The sequence below is a fragment of the Aspergillus candidus genome (genome assembly GCF_002847045.1).
Source record: "Aspergillus candidus strain CBS 102.13 unplaced genomic scaffold BDW47scaffold_19, whole genome shotgun sequence".
Taxonomy (NCBI): domain Eukaryota; kingdom Fungi; phylum Ascomycota; class Eurotiomycetes; order Eurotiales; family Aspergillaceae; genus Aspergillus; species Aspergillus candidus.
The window spans coordinates 135,231-151,035 of NW_020194024.1; the positions used below are offsets into that span (position 1 = coordinate 135,231).

The 15,805-nt window shown below is 52.2% G+C and overlaps 4 protein-coding genes across 4 annotated transcripts; 2 read left to right on the forward strand and 2 right to left on the reverse strand.

Moving 5' to 3' along the window:
• Window positions 1-258: 258 nt before the first annotated feature.
• On the forward strand, window positions 259-3,403 carry BDW47DRAFT_23275 (kinesin family protein). The gene is made up of 7 exons (XM_024818526.1): window positions 259-846; window positions 900-1,172; window positions 1,455-1,968; window positions 2,017-2,144; window positions 2,205-2,723; window positions 2,776-2,836; window positions 2,891-3,403. The coding sequence occupies exons 1-7, from the start codon at window positions 487-489 to the stop codon at window positions 3,220-3,222; spliced, it is 2,187 nt and encodes a 728-aa protein (XP_024672500.1). The 5' UTR covers window positions 259-486; the 3' UTR covers window positions 3,223-3,403.
• Window position 3,404: 1 nt separating this feature from the next.
• Window positions 3,405-10,325, reverse strand: hir3 (putative transcriptional corepressor of histone genes (Hir3)). The gene is made up of 4 exons (XM_024812442.1): window positions 5,782-10,325; window positions 5,505-5,727; window positions 5,287-5,442; window positions 3,405-5,229 (listed from the first exon to the last, which is right to left on the reverse strand). The coding sequence occupies exons 1-4, from the start codon at window positions 10,110-10,112 to the stop codon at window positions 3,619-3,621; spliced, it is 6,321 nt and encodes a 2,106-aa protein (XP_024672501.1). The 5' UTR covers window positions 10,113-10,325; the 3' UTR covers window positions 3,405-3,618.
• A 173-nt stretch (window positions 10,326-10,498) lies between these two features.
• Window positions 10,499-13,387, forward strand: BDW47DRAFT_104917 (ChAPs family protein). Its single transcript, XM_024812443.1, has 7 exons — window positions 10,499-10,682; window positions 10,761-10,890; window positions 10,992-11,119; window positions 11,180-11,460; window positions 11,513-12,447; window positions 12,528-12,902; window positions 12,967-13,387. Exons 1-7 carry the CDS (start codon window positions 10,660-10,662, stop codon window positions 13,132-13,134), a joined length of 2,040 nt encoding a protein of 679 aa, XP_024672502.1. The 5' UTR covers window positions 10,499-10,659; the 3' UTR covers window positions 13,135-13,387.
• Window positions 13,388-13,677: 290 nt separating this feature from the next.
• Window positions 13,678-15,169, reverse strand: BDW47DRAFT_104919 (uncharacterized protein; the record flags this gene model as incomplete). The annotated part of the gene is made up of 3 exons (XM_024812444.1): window positions 14,757-15,169; window positions 14,284-14,402; window positions 13,678-14,210 (listed from the first exon to the last, which is right to left on the reverse strand). Coding segments are annotated over exons 1-3 (497 nt in total), but the record flags the coding sequence as incomplete, so codon positions are not given.
• Window positions 15,170-15,805: the final 636 nt, after the last annotated feature.

The following is a 15,805-nucleotide window of genomic DNA, read 5'->3' on the forward strand; positions in this document are numbered from 1 at the left end:
GTAATCTCGGGCAAGGACCGAGTCATTCACCCAGTACTATTGGCTTCTAAGCGAATACGATCGGGCAGGGCTGAGCCACGCGATTCCTCAAAATCACCTGTCCTTCAACGGCTGAATGGCTCGTATTGCTAAAAAGGAGGCTAGCCTTCTGCTCAGCAAGACTAATGTTTTCACTGCCATAAACACCCCGAAAAGTGGTGCCTGATTGAAGTCGATGATAGACCATGGGTCAGATGCCATGAACATAAGGCGATAACCCCGGATTACCCTTTCGGGAAGGCGTTGTCGGGGTAACGACCCGCTAGCCCAAACGGGAAGACAACATTGCAGAAGGTGGTTGCTCCACGTTCCGATTGGGGCACATTTCATCATCCACTGTTAATTTCCTCTTCTCACGCGGTCTGGACTCGCGTTGAGATTCATATTCCGCCAAGTAGATCCCTGACGACACCTGTCACTCTCAGCCGGAGTGCATAAACAGCCATCATGAGCACGAAAACCCCGCCAGCGTCACTCTTCCAGGTGTACCTGCGCCTCCGTCCGCCCGGTCCACAACACCAAGATCACCAGACTGAGCGTTGCATGACTATCGATACCCCAGAAATTAGAGATTCCCAACAAGATGGCCAAGCTCCCAATGCTGGTCCGACCCATATCACGCTGCAACCGCCCAGCGACACCCGAAAACGCGCAGTCGAGAAGTTCGGATTCACCAAGGTCTTCGACGAGTCGGCGTCCCAGCTGAACGTGTTTGGAGAGACTGGAATAGACTCGTTGGTAAAAGGTGTGCTGCAGGAAGGGAGGGATGGCCTCATTGCGACCTTGGGGGTAACTGGGAGCGGCAAGGTACGAACTCAATCGAACGGAATGGCAGGAAGCATTGTCCTAACGATGGGCAGAGCCACACCATTTTGGGCTCAAAGACCCAGAGGGGACTCACTCAGATGAGTCTCGATGTGATCTTCAGGTCCCTGGAATCGACGATCAAGCCCCCCGACAACTCGATCAGTCCCTTTCTCCTAGCATCTGTCTCTGCCTCGGACCCTTCAGAAGCGCAGATATTCTCAGCCCAGACGTTCCTCGAAGCGGTATACACCGATCCGAGTGAACGTGGGCGAAATTCAAGGGCCCAAACCCCCATGAGCTCGGGCAGAGCTAACACCCCGATGACGGTATGGAAACCCTTCCCCCCGAACCCGTGGTCCCAAGACATTACCCCGTCAACACCCGGGAGATCCCCCGACCGTGCCCATGGGATCATCCCGCCAGTAGTCCTGTCGTGTGGAGAGGCGTCGCGCTCCCCACGATGTAGTCGCAAGTTGCGCCTTGGTCTACAGACTATTCCTGAAGAGAGACCCAGGCACGTCCAGGATGGTCCTGTAGCGCTTACTCCCAACTTCCACTATTGCTCATATGAGAAACTGTGTGCTAAATCTTTACATCAAATATTAAAGGACCCGACGCCAGCGATCAACTTCCCCCGTCGTAATCTGCCACCGCGGCCCGGTGCTCTGCCCAAATCCCCCGATGTCAGCCATCTGACCTTGGAATTAAACCCGAACTCCGAGTATATCGTCCTAGTATCGATGTATGAAGTGTATAACGACCGCATCTTTGATCTACTGTCCCCAGCTATTGTCCCTGGCCAAGGCAGCACCGTGTCACGTCAAGGGGCCAATACGCAGCAAAAGGATCGACGCAAGCACCTCTTCTTCAAGTCGACCGAAGGATCTCCCGATCGAAAGCTCGTTGCAGGTCTGCGCAAGATTGCCTGTAGCACTTACGAAGAAGCACTGGCGATTCTTGAGATTGGCCTTACGGAGCGGAGGGTCACGGGAACTAATTCCAACAGTGTGAGCTCTCGAAGCCACGGTTTCTTCTGCCTTGAAGTCAAGAGACGGATGCGGAGTAAGAGAACTGGCGAAGAGACCTGGATTGGGAACACATTGACTGTTGCGGACTTGGCTGGTAAGAATCTACCAGTGACATGACGCGCCGATGTTAACCAAGTATCAGGTTCCGAGCGAGCAAGAACCGCGAAGACAGGAGGCTCAACACTTGCTGAAGCTGGTAAGATCAACGAGAGTCTTATGTACCTCGGTCAATGCTTGCAAATGCAAAGCTCTATTCAGGACGGGAACAAGGTAGGGCTGCAATCTTCTTCGTCCAATAATCCTTTGCTGCTCTTGTGCTGATCAAACTAGACCGCCGTCGTCCCTTTCAGGCAATGTAAACTTACAGAGCTGTTGTTTTCCAACTCGTTCCCCTCCCCTGGCCAGGCAGCAGGCCTGAACCGCCACCCGCAAAAAGCACTTATGATCGTGACGGCGGATCCGTTGGGAGACTACAACGCAACATCTCAGATTCTACGCTATTCGGCACTAGCGCGTGAAGTTGCTGTGCCTCGAGCTCCGTCCATTGCGGAGTCTATTGGGTCCAACTCTCTTGCTACGGCAAGCGGGCGTAATTCGCCGGATTTAACCACAGCCGAAGAGCTTGAACGGGCCACAGCTGAAGTCAAGCGACTGGCCGAAGAAAACGAAGGCCTCGCCATGAGGCTTGCCGAGGAAGAGGTCATGAAAGCAGAACTCGAGCTGAGATTGAAAGCTAGCGAAGAGACCTGCATCATGATAGAGCAGGATGTGCGGGAAGAGTGCTGGGCGGAAATGGACGAAAGAATGGAGGAAGAACGGAAAAAGTGGCAGACTGCTTTGGACGAACAGGTGAGAACGAGCAATTCCCGGACCACCCTTGCGCTTCTATTGACCTCACTAGGCTGGCCATAATAACGAACACCTTGATAAGAAGATCGAGCTTCTGTCCCGAGGCTTCCACGGTAAGTTTACGCTGTTCCACTATACCTGTGGTGTGACTGACGTTTGATTTCCAGTCCATGAAGATCCAGCGTCATCTGAGGACGACCGAGTGAACGATCTTGAATTCGAAAATGATCAGCTCCGCAGCAAGATTGCTGCTCTCGAGCGAGAGCTCAACTGCCGCTCCCCGACCAAAAAGCCCAAGCCCAAGAATGTGCTCGAGTCGTCTCGTAACTCCAACATCCTAGGCCGCGAAAGTGACATCGAGGTTGCACTTCAGCGCATGGACCAACTGAAGTTGGCTGACAGCATGTTCTCTCCTGCCCAACCGACCAAATCCCCTGGAAAGAAGCCCAGGAAGATGGCAACCCGCAAGTGGGATTTAGCGCCAGAGGAAGATATTTGAAGTGCCTATTGATGTTCTATGCCCATGCCTGATTGCATTTCTCTCTTATGAACACAAAATATCACGCCAACATGTTGGGTTTACTGCTTTTGCTTTTTACTTTCTAGGTATTAATTGATGTAGATTATGCGAGCAAGCAATGTCGATATAGCCCTGTTAAATAGAAAATCATCGTTCCCCCTATACTAATACATGATGCGAAGATCGCAAAGTCTCTGCTAGCCTACAGGATCACAACGCCGGTAGATCATGGTAAAAGACACCGTACAATTACAAAAGCGCCGGTATCCCGATATCATACCAACACCCGTACAATACAACGATAAACATGGGAACATGCAGAGAAAACAGAGAAAGAAAGAGATTAGACAGGCCGTTTCCATAGACGACGCAATCTCAACGAATGTCCATTGCTTCAGGTTCACCGTCACCACCAGCAGCCTCTTCGGCATTTTCGGCCTCTTCTTCTTCATCAACATCGGCGCCTTCACCGTCGACGTTCATCATGTCCCCGTCCCCGGGGTCATTGTCGTTGTCGTCGCCTTGGGGTTCAGGCTCATCTTCAGGTTCGGCTTCTTCTTCTTCCTCTTCCTCTTCTTCTTCCTCTTCTTGTTCTTGTTCTTGTTCTTCGGCATCAGCACCATCTTCACCGTCATTCTCTTCGTCGCCTCCCATTTCGGCGTCTTCTCCCTCGGCAACTTCTTCTCCTTCTCCTTCCTCTTCTTCTTCACTATCGCCTGCCTCGTCCCCGCCTTCTTCTCCTTCTTCTTCGTGACCGTCGTCCTCTTCCTCTTCTTCGTCTTCTTCGCCGACGGGTCCAGTTTCCTGATCGTTCTCGCCGACATCACCCTCTCTATCGGCCCCTTCTTCCACCGCCGCAGCAGCGGCTGCCCCGCCATCTCCGTCAGCACTGACCTGAGCCGACATCTCCGACCCGGGTTCGACGGACCCCCTGTTCTGCAGATTAGGGAAGAAACGCTTCCTCTCCGGAGCGAGTTTCGACAGCTTCTCATCGTCGATCTCGCTAAGCTCGCTCTCGTCGTCAGCACTCTCGTGTAGACTCCCATCGGGTGCATCACTCTGAATTCCTGTCGAGCTGCCGACGGCCTGGACACCATTGCTGGTGGTGTCTTTGGTCGTCTGTGAGGGCGCGGACGTGGCACCGCCTTTCTTGGGAGGATTGTGGTGTGGTGTTGGTTCAGTCTCCGCGGGGGCGGGGGCCTTAGCTGCGGGGACCCGCGGCGTCAGCTTGCGGCTGACGATGGTCTCCGCTCGTTTTTGGATATCGCGGCGCGCGATGCCCTTTGTGCGGCCGCGGGGCGCGGGGGCCTCTGACGGTGGGGCTGAGGTAGGTGGTGTGGAGCCATCTGCGGCGCCGTCGGTGGTGGCCATTAGGAGGTGGTCGACTTTCATCTTCTCTTTGTTTTCCTCGTTGGCTTGCTCGAGGACTTGCGGCATGTTGACTTCGTAGAGGCGGGAGTAGAGGTCTGCGATGAGGTCTTCGAGGAGGGAGACTTTCATGAGGTTGTTGTTGAGCTTTTTGAGCTCGATGGCGTCGCGGAGGAGCTCGAGGAGGAGGGTGCTTTCTGGGGCGAGTTGCGCGAGGCCTTCCAGGCGGGCGGTGTTGGTTACGAACTCGTCCCAGCTGATCGGCTTGAAGACACTTTCTTCGTGGCCTTCTTTGATGCCGCCTGCGCGCCGGATGACTCTTGCGTAGGTGAGGCAGACGTCTTCCCAGAGCTTGGTGTGGTTGATGAAGTCGCCTTGCTTCTTTCGCACTCGGCGGAGTAGTTGATCGAGATTCGCGCGGTCGTCGAGCTGGTCGAGCAATGCTACGTAGAAGTAAACGTATCGTGTTGTATACACGAAGTGTCTGCCGGGGCGCTCGAATTCGGGCCTCCAGACTTGGATGGTCATGGTTTTGGTGAATATTTGGTGTCCGAGTTCGCTCTTAGCTGCCGCTGCTGCCGTGGCGTCCTTTTGGTCGTCGTAGAGAATGTGTGCAGCCTGACGGGGTTTAGTGAACAATGCCATGCAAGGAAATAGGGGTAATAAGTGGCTTACCCTGAAGGCCATGCGATGATGCCAGTTGGACTTGTCCCCATGCTTCAGATTCCGAAGCACTTTGAGTATATACGGTTTCCAGTCTTCGCTTCCTTCTGGCGCTTCGACCTTGCGAGCCCAGGGAGTCGCTAGAAGAGTCTTGCTTGCTTCGGTCGCCTAGTGAGGTATTAGCGGGGTGCTATACGAAAAAGGTAGCTTCTTTTGTGTGAGCGTATTACCGTCAACGTGTTTCTTTGAACCAGCTTATCGATGATCGACACCAGCTTATAATGTGGCTCAAAGATAGGTTCTGAGCGGGAATCCCTCCGCTGAGGAAGTGCGTCGATCGCATCGAGTAGAGAATCCACCATTTCGTCAACCTCAATGCGTCTGAAGTTTCCCCGCACAGAGTCGTCACAGCTAAACATCTTCCAGAGACATTTGCTCCGCATATAATAAGTCCTGTAGTGTATTGAGTAAGCTTCTATGCTGCTGTGGTGGATGGATCAAACTCACATCCAATTCTTGGGTTTATTGATGATGGCATGCTTGAGAAGAAAGCTCGCAAGGCTCCAGACAGAGTAGATTTTCATCTCCCTGAACGGCTGCCTCTCGTACATCTGCTGGTTTTCTTCGCTGTTGAAATGGCGAGTCGCCTCGCCAATGTTGAAAGCTGCCATCGACAATGGCTCCCGGGAGGACGCGTAGAGACGGATCCCGAAATCCGTATAGACATCCGCTAGGAGTGTTCGGGTTTCTGGTGCTGGGTCCGCAGTGCTGATCGCTGTTGCGATAGCCATGGCGTAGCAGTGGATTGCATTACGCTGCCAGGTTACCAAGTCCGTCCGATTATTATTGATTTTGTCTGCAGACCAGGTGATATCCTCCTCTAGCTTCGAGTCGTACGTTTGAGCAAGGCGATACCATGACTCCCACTTCGGCGTCCCATGCTCAATATCTTGCCGGAACCAAGTGATAGCGTCGTCGAGATCGGTGGTTGGAACGGGGTTCAAGCGCTTCTGGGAGCGGAATTTCGTTAGGGCTGCGTGGCCCAAAAGGAAATACCACCCTTTTCGTGCGATTACTGCACTCTCGGTAGGCACAGGGATCAAGGGGAGATCATCAAGGCCTCGGATGGCGTGGAATATTTCCGTAGGGTTGAGCGGAGATTTCAAGTAGGACGACAGAACGCGTTTGTTGTACGTTAACGGAGGCGACGACTTGGTAGTGCCAATGGCCGACTGCATCTTATCAATGGTAGCCTTCAACTCTGACTTGGACAGGTCCTTGATGTTGATCTTCTTTGCCTGCTTCATGACGAAGTCGATCATCATTATCGCCGTTGGCCGGTCCAACTTTTCAACAGGGCAATTGTGCTCGGCCAGTAAACCGTCAATGGGAGAAAGCTTTATGCCATGGATATCGTATAGAATTTGGCATTCGTCCGCCTCCACATCTTGCTTTACATCCAGGGTGAAGATCTCCGATTTCATGATCTTGAGGAACTGCTTTTGGGAGCGCTTGCACATCTTGCGGATACCAAGAGCATTGTGCACGGCACGCAAGTAATGGATGCGGTCCTCTAGCGGGGTGTCAAAATCCTCTTCGCTTTGTGCCATGGCTTCCCTTAGGAGCGTGTAGAGTAAGATCCAACAGCGGACGTTCATGTCGCGTAGTTTGTCTTTGAAGTTCTCCAAGGATTTGGCGAGTGCGCCGCGAAGATCAGATCCGGCTGTTTGACCCACTCGAACTGAGTCCTCATAGACGATGAAGCTATGGAGTAGGTTTAGTAGAAAAGCGAGTGCTGACATTGACGACCTGAGATGATCCATGTCAAAGCAATCGAATGCATTTTCCTTGTCTTGAAGAACAGCAGTGGTCGTCTTGCTCAAAATGCCATCAAGCGATTTGAACCATCGGATTAGGAGGGTCTGGCGATGCTCAGTAGGTTCCTCCAGATGCGCAGGATTCTCGAGCTCTCGTGTTATCGTCTCGATACTACGAAGCTGGCAAGAGATGATCTTGGGCGGGTAATTGATCGACTTGTACGCGTCCTGCAGTCTTTGCCACAAGAATAATCGCAGGGTGACATCCCCTCTATCCAGGAAAGAGCCCATTTCGTGGATCTGGGAGGTTGGCTGGTCGAGGCTCTGCTCTTCGGTCCCATTCTCTTCAACGAAGCGAACAGAACTAGGCTCGAGGATTGGCTCGATCGTTTCAATCAGCCCTACAGGGTCTTCCGATTCAGGATTGAAAATCTTCATGAAAAAGTCCATGGACTTCAACTTGGAGATCTCCTGGTCGATGGCCTCGGCCGCTATTTCCGGCATCATAGCGTTGTTCACGAGGGTTATCTCCGGATCTTTCAGGCAATGCAGCAGGCGTTTCAATTCCTGAAGACAAAGAAGGACATGTTCTCTCGAAGCGTCAGTGATCATGTTGGAGTAGAAAGTGGACGCCCAGATATGGCGCAGAGTGATATTGTCCTGGTCAACTCCCGGGGGACCATGGTCCATGAGGTGCGTGAGGGAGGTACGAGCTAGCATGTTCCATCTTGCCAAGCGATCTCGCTGCACGCTCCTAATGCCTGAATCCACCTCGCTGTTCGGGTTGTTTATAGAATTGTATATGTCGAGATGGAGCTCAAATACAGTTTGGAGGAACACCAAGTCTGAAAAGTGCTCAACGGTGTATTCAAAGGGTGCCTGGGCGCTGCTAGAGAGTATCTGGTGCTCGAGGGCTTCAATCTTCTCGCACATCCTCCCATAAACGTACTCGTCGTCCCGCAGCAAAGCTTGTGTCACGGTTTCTTTGAGAAATTCAGGCCACTGGCATTGATCGTAGGTCGACTTCATGCTGGACCAATCTCCTGCGCCGGAGACATTACCTCCCGCGAGACCTTTCCCGAATTCGGGTGCCAGGAGCGAATAGAGCCAGCCAAAGACCACTTCGTGGACATTGAACCATCCTTGATTGACGTGCTCTGACAACTCCATCAGCTCTTCATCCCCAGAAAGGACTTGCTTCATCCCTAATTTGCGGGTAGATTTCCTCGAGTGTTCCAGGAAAATGGCCAGTCCAGATTTGCCCATGGATTGGACGTTCTGAAGCGTTGAGAAGTTATCGTTCTGAAGCATGACCTGGGACCTCCCCTCATCCCAACTTTTCATAATGTTCCGTAGGTCCTGCGGCAGCAAGTGTTCGACTTTCGTAGGCAGGTTTTCTGCATCCGCCGGGGCGCCCCCTTCGGCAAACACAAGCTTCCTTATTCCATCTACCGTCCCTAACTTTTCGACGCCAACCTTAGATAACAAAGACCCCGCCGTGTCGAGCATCCATTCGTCGGCCTGGATGTACTCTGCAAGTTGGTCCTCGTAGAACTTATTTTGGTCGAACGCGACTTCTTCGGACTGGGTGGGCAGATCTGCGTTTGATTCTCGGAGACGAGTCCGTCTACTTTTGGACCTGGAACCCTCCGCTTGGTCTTCAGTCATCGCCGATGCAGAGGACCTTTTGCGACAGCCGTTCACCGATGATTTGAGATCCGGCTCTTCAGCATTGGCGGGTTCTTGTTGGCTGTCTGCCTCAGGAAGGGTAGGGGACGGAAGTTCCAGACCCTCCATGAGCTGTTGTTCTGCCCTTTGATCAACAGACGAATGATCATCGGCATGATCTCCACATGATTCAGGGCCTTCGGTTTTAATACTTGTCGGAGGCCGGGACTTCATGATCTGGTCTCCGTCGTCTGGTATAGGGGCTTCTTGCTTCTGTGCTGCGTCCTCTTCGTCGCCCTTTTGTCCGGACGGCTGTGCATCCTTGGCACCTGTCGCTTTTACTTCGCGATTAATTGGCGGCAAAGTAATTTTTATTGACGACCCGACGCGAATATCGGATGACCCCTGCTCTTCATCCTCAAGGACTTGGAGAAGAGATTGACCCACCCCAGCCCAAGTTGGCGTGGTTGGTTGGATCTCATGACGTGAGGGTTGTAGGGCGAGAGAGCGTTTCGTCGTATCTGCGTCCTGTAGATTATTTGGCAGGGCAGGCAAATAAGGAAACGGGTCAATGTGACGTTTCAAAATCTTCAACAGAGCCTTCTTTGGTTTCTTAATCGGGACGTAGGAAGCGGATAATCGGTCATCCAGTGTCCGCAGCGTATCCCGCAGTCGCTCTTCCGCGAATGTCTCCTCCAATCCCAATTGCTCTGTTCTGACTTCCAGACGGTTTTCGTCATCCGCCAATACACTCTCCAAACAATATCGCACTAGTCGGTAGCTCTGCAAGGCGCTGCTCAGTCGCGCGCTCTGTCTCCACAGGTTGAGGTCGGTATCGTCGCTTTCCAAGGCGTCGGCAAACGACGCTAAGGCGGTGCTTGCTCGTTGCGCAATATTCGAGGAAATCTCGTCGACATTATCCGGTGTGCTCGGGATATTCTCAAGATTGGATCGTAAAGAGTCGAGAATGTATTGTCCGTGGTTTTTGTAGGCAAGGTAGATGGTCTGCAACAACGTGCTCGACGTCGAGTCATTAATATCATATTCTGTCAGAGTTTCAGCCTCAACCGCGGCAGCAGGATCATCCAGCAAATCCGTCGGCGGAAGTTCAGTATCTTGCAGGGCAGCTCTCTTGAACCCGGAGAGGGACTCGGGGTATTTGAAGATCTCCGAATTCAGCAGGGCGTCATAGGCTTCCGCGGCCTGGTCATAGAACCGAGGGCCCTGGGAATGAAGCTTCAGCGCATTCTGGTATAGCTTCAGCGACTCCTCGATCTGGATCTCCTTTGTATCATCCACCTCCTCCTCGACAGCTTCCGCGGGTTCGATATTCAAGGCCGTCCAATTGGACATGATGGCGATGCGGGCTTATTTCCGGCCCAGGGTTAAGTCGCTGGCATCGGCAATCGGATGGGAGTCGCGCTATGCAACATCGCAAGTTGAAAGGATGGGAGGGAAGTAGATGCGACGAGAACACCGAAAAGGTAGAGTTGAGATGGACGATGCGATCAAGAAGCCGCGGAACACGCATCACGCGTTTTCCGCCCGGGGGTGGGTGGCCTCAGGCGGGAATTGGGCTTAATTTCCCAAAGGAGCCAAGTGGTGGCCTGGGTGCCTGGGGACCGCATTGTTCCAGCCTGGGTCTTGCCTGGGTCTGCCTGAGGATCGGCCGTACTTTGTTTGATTACGGCCTGGTTGATCTCCGGCCGTGACGACGCCGCGCCGAGACTCTTCTTCCCCCCCAAAAGACCTCCTGCGCCTTTTGTCCCTGACAGTTACTCCTAGTGGCTTCTTTGAGCATCCCCGTTCCTTCGTACCAAAAAGTACATTCAACTTGATCTTTGATTTCTTCGATTTTCCTCCTATCCCTGTCGCATCTCTTCGTCCTTTCGCATGCGCCATGGTTGCGCCAGCTGTCCCCGAGTACGTACTCCTGAGGCAAACAGATGCGCTCCACACCTTCCCCCAGTCGACGTGGAACTAATTCCCAATTGCCCGCAGATTATACGAGGAGGAGGATATCTTTGCGGCGGTTGAGGCGCGCACAGAATCACTACAAAATCTCCGAGAATTAGGTCCCCCGGACTTGGTGTATCTGGTCAAACAGCCCAAGTCGAACACGGGCCGTCAGGTACGTCTCTTTTGAGTCCCGCTTCACGATGTCGCTACAAGGTTGCGTCTACTAGAGGTCGTGAAGGCAATGGATGATCGCTAATATGATTGCGACAATAGCAGACGGGGGTTTATCACCATGTTACCGGAATCGATGCCTCGTCCTCCGCCAGCCTGGCTGCCTACGTAAATACGTTGACGTTTTCTCCCCTGGACAAAACCCACAAAGTGGTCTCGGGGATTTATTGGTGAGATCATCCAATGATGTTGGTCTCTGGTCGCATGCACCATTTCTGACTCCGTCGCAGTTGTTATAACGCCTTTTCCCACCTGGACATGCGTGTCGAAGTTAAGATCCCGGGAAGCCTGGAAAGCTATTGCATCGACGAGCGCGGGGAGCAGCGTGTTGCCACCGAGGCCCTTTGGCTGGAAACATTCTTGTGCGGTATCTTGAGGGCCTACTCCTACGCGGACAATGGTAGTGGGGATTCTATCAGGAAGATTGTTGGCGTTCGCCGGTTCAACCCCGTCACGAACACGGAGATGGAGCACAAATTTCTGGACGCCGCAGAGAGGCTGTTCTTCTTGGGTGCGCTACTCCGGGAGCTTTCCACTTGAGACATATACTAACGACAGTGTAGGACGGCAACTTAGCTCCGACCCCGAGACCCAAGTACCGAATACCGTCAGCAACCATCTCACATCGGGCCTTTTGAAATACATCCAGACCACCGGGCGCTACACTTCGGGAATCAACTTGTTTGAGAAGCTTCGCACAAGAGACGTGGAAGTCTCGTCGCTACTCGCCCAGGTCATGCTCATGGCGGACGAGGAGGTTCAAGCGGTGCGGTTGATGTATGACTCCCTACAGGACGTCCCGATGGACTATTCCTTGCTCGACTGCCAGGCAGCGTTCTGCAAGAACAAGGGCGAGGGGGAGATGGCTCTGGAGTGCGCGAAACGCGCCGTCACTGCTGCGCCCAGCGAATTCAGCACCTGGGCCCGACTGGCGGAGGTATACGTGGGTTTGGAGCAGTGGGACTTGGCACTTCTCACGCTGAACTCGTGTCCGATGTTCACGTACCAGGATAAAGACACGCCGCGCATGCCCCAGCCGTCCCGCATTATGCTTCCGATTTTAGCGGAGAGCATGTTGGATGAGATCGACGAGGGCCAGCCGCGGCAGGGCGACCCCCACGACTATGTGCACCCGTCCCTGCGGAGACTCCACGCTGCGACGTATCAAGGAACTTTCCTCAAGGCTTACAACCTCCTGACGAAGATCACGGCCGCGATCGGGTGGGATCAACTACTCAAGATCCGCAGCGAGGTCTTTGTCATGGAAGAGGAGTACCGGGTCGAGCGTCAGCATTCCACGTCGAAGGTGTCGCCGTCCATCGGTTCTGGCGCGAACGAAGAGAGCGAAGACGCGAAGGGCACCGAGAAGGGCGCTGGTGACGAAGACACGCAGACGAAGTCCGAGACCACCACGAACGGCGACAAAGCATCGGAGGTCACTGTCGAGCGACCGGAGCAAACCGTGGCGTCCGCGGTGGTCAAGTCTGGCCGCGACGATGTGAGTACCTTTTACCTGTTTATCTGTTTCCCTGTTTACGTGTTCGCCTGGTTTTGAACAACATCCTAACCTTATCCCAGCCCGACCCTTCGCACGCATCCTATACCCAGTTCCAGAACAAGCGTCTCTGCGAGCGCTGGCTGGACAACCTGTTCATGGTTCTCTACGAGGACCTCCGCATCTACACCATCTGGCGAACGGAGATGGCCCAATTCCGACAGCAGGCGATCGAGTACAAGAAGTCCGCGACGGAATGGGAGATCCTCGGCGAACTCGCCGAGCGACTGCACCACTTCGACGAAGGCATCGAAGCCTACCAGCACTGTCTGGAGATCCGGTTCTCGCCCAAGGCCATGCGGGGAGTACTAAAACTGTACGAAAACCGCAACGACACCCGGTCCATGCTGGGCGCGTTGATCCGTCTGATTGCCTGGCAATACCGGTGGTATTCTGAGGTTGGTCCCACAAACAAAAAAGAAAACGGATATCCCATTAGATGAATGGTTCTAACCAATGCAGTTCTCCCCCGAACTACTCTACCTCATCCGCAAGCTCATCGAAGATGAAGGCGCCGTCAAGGTGCGCAGTATAGTCCAGGCTACTAACCTGTCTCAGCCGGTCCTGGATCTCACACACCAGTACTGCCAACTATGCGCGACTTTCCGCAGCAGCGGCAGTGATGGTTGATTTTTCTTCTTCTCCTTCTCCTTATTTCATTTAATCTCATTTCTTACTCTATTTTCATACTTTTTATTCTCTCTACAATAGTCCCGGGCGAGACAGTCTCCTATAGATTACTTAGGCAGGAGGGAAAAAAAGGGTTTGGGAGAGAGTCAATGTTTCCAGCGTGGCTGCAGCGAATACATACGAATATGGGGGATTTTGTTTTAATTATGTAGTGGGTACAATAGTTATAGGTAGGTAGGTAGTTATAGGCAGGTATTGATCATCCTTATATCTTTAACAGTCACTGGTTTTGTCAATGCCTGTAAGAGAAATGGTGTGCAGACCTTTTGGTCCTTTTTACGCGATTTTACTTCTTGACTCCTTTCTTTTGCCTCCATCATGCTTACCTCAATTTATCGTCTATTGAGCTCTTTACAATTGTCACTGGGTGTATAGATGGACTAGCAGTCAGTGTCATTATGTAAGGTATGTATGTGTTGGCATCTCAAAAATACGCAAGTTCATCACACCACTTCCACTAGTGGGTCACCACTAGAATAAGTAAATGATGATACATCTCTCAGGAATGTGACAATCGTCCATGGAAATTGGAAATATGTTGAATTACATACCACGACAAGAGATCTTTATACTATAACCTCCGAGTCCAGGCCATATCAGAACAAGACCACCTACTACTAATCCAAGAATATAGACAAGGCCCATAGCAGAAGCAAAGAATAAGAGGTCATCTTGACGGATTAACACAGCATTATCCAAGTCCAACAAAGACGTCTGACCTCACTCATCCGCCTCCAAAGCATCAGAATCCAGTTCATTCTCTTTGGGCACAACATTGCCCTTGGCTTTCGCCGCCGCCGCAGCGGGCCCGCTGCTCTTTTCCGTCTTTTCAGCGCCCTCGTCTTTCTCGTCTTCCTCTTCCTCTTCGTCTCCGCCTGCCCCCTCCCCCTCCTTGTCGTCGTCGACACCATTCTCGCCAGCGTCCTTGCCTTTCTCCTTCACTTCTTCCTTCTCTTCACCTTCACCCTCTCCCTCGGGCGCGGTGGCTGTCTTTCGCTTCTTCGGGGCGGGAGGGCCTAGGTGGTAGGAATACACGTTAGCTCTGATTGCTGTTCGAAGGTGAAGATGGAGAGAATGGCAGGGGCGCACCTTTCTCTTGAGGAGCACCTTCTTCCTCCTCTTCTTCCTCTTCGTCTCCTTCTTCGGCGCTCGCTTCTGACTCGCTTTCTTCTTCGCCTGCGCTTTCGCCTACGTCGGAGTCCTCATATCTGGGTCATGTTAGTTTTGCATATCTTTGCATGAAGATAAGGCATGATGAGAATCGAAGATAGCAAGCAGAATTCTATCATCGCCGCGACGCAGCTCGAATGAATTGGTCCACAAATAACAAGTGTGAAGAAAAAGTATCATATCGATGACGATGATGCAATCCAACCGAGGCTAGCCAACAGACTCCCGGCCTAAGCTCAGAGCAACCGCAACAACGACAGACATCAAACAAACGACACAGCCGAGGATTTCATTCCATTTCAATATATTTTCAAAGAGAGAAAATCAATTGGTAGGCGCATTCGCAATACACTAAAAGACTAACAAAAAAGATCCAGACAGACAGGACTTACTCTTCTTCCTCTTCGCTCTCGTCGCTAGGAAGCGCCTGGAGCTCTTCCTCCTCCTCGGCTTCTTGCTTTCTCTTACGGGTGGACATTGTGTGATTTGGCGCAATCGATGCGCGAAAGTGTGCAGAAGTTGGAGGATCCCTCTAGACTTAAGATGGTGCAATGGGGGAGGGGAGAAGTCGGAAGGGAAGTAAGTAGGTTGGATAAGGAATGGGATGGAGGGAGGGGATGGAGGAGAGGGAGAGGAGAGGTAAGAACAATAAATGGAGAGAGGCAGGCAGGGCAACAGGGTTGGCGCAAGTACAGACAGAGAAAGTAGCAGCGCAGCGCAGTGCAGTCCTGCGCCGCGCCAGCCCCAGCCCATGCTTCTCCTCTGTACCCTGGGAAAGGGAGGGGAATGATGAGTGAGCATCATCATTAAGTTATGAGCCGTTATATTTCCATGATTTTATTCCATCTACTACTTCTTTTTTTCTTTTTAGGGTATTTTTTTTTTTTCTAAATCAATCCAACTTTATTCAGACAAAAGTAAAGAACAAGAAAACAGCTCAAGATTAAATTTGGAAAAAAAGAAGATAAAACAGCAGCCATAGCAATGATCAGAAGCATATGCTGGGGAGGAACTTAATACTGCTGCAGAGCGAACGAAAGGGGGGCCGTCGCTTTATGGCCCAAAAGGCCGTGTTGATAACACTATCTTATTTACTACCGTCGTAATCCGACTTATTCAATTTGTTACCAGACTACTAGGTACCGTACTCTGTCTGCACAGTAGGGCCCGCCTTGACAAGTTATTTACTACAAAACAGGAAATCAGGCCTTTCTTTCAACTGAATAAGAGTGTTTAAAAGACGAGTGTAAGACCATTAGAAGGGGAAGTGAGAAAAGAACTTAAAAGAAAAGAGAGGGAGAGAAGATGCCAGTCGCACCTTTGATTCACAAACAGCAAGGTAACCCCGTGTCTTTAATCAGCAGGACGTGTCCATAACCGCAGGCACCAGGCACGGGACTCCTCTCTCTCCAGCCGTTCATTCAGCTCGGACTGGATCATG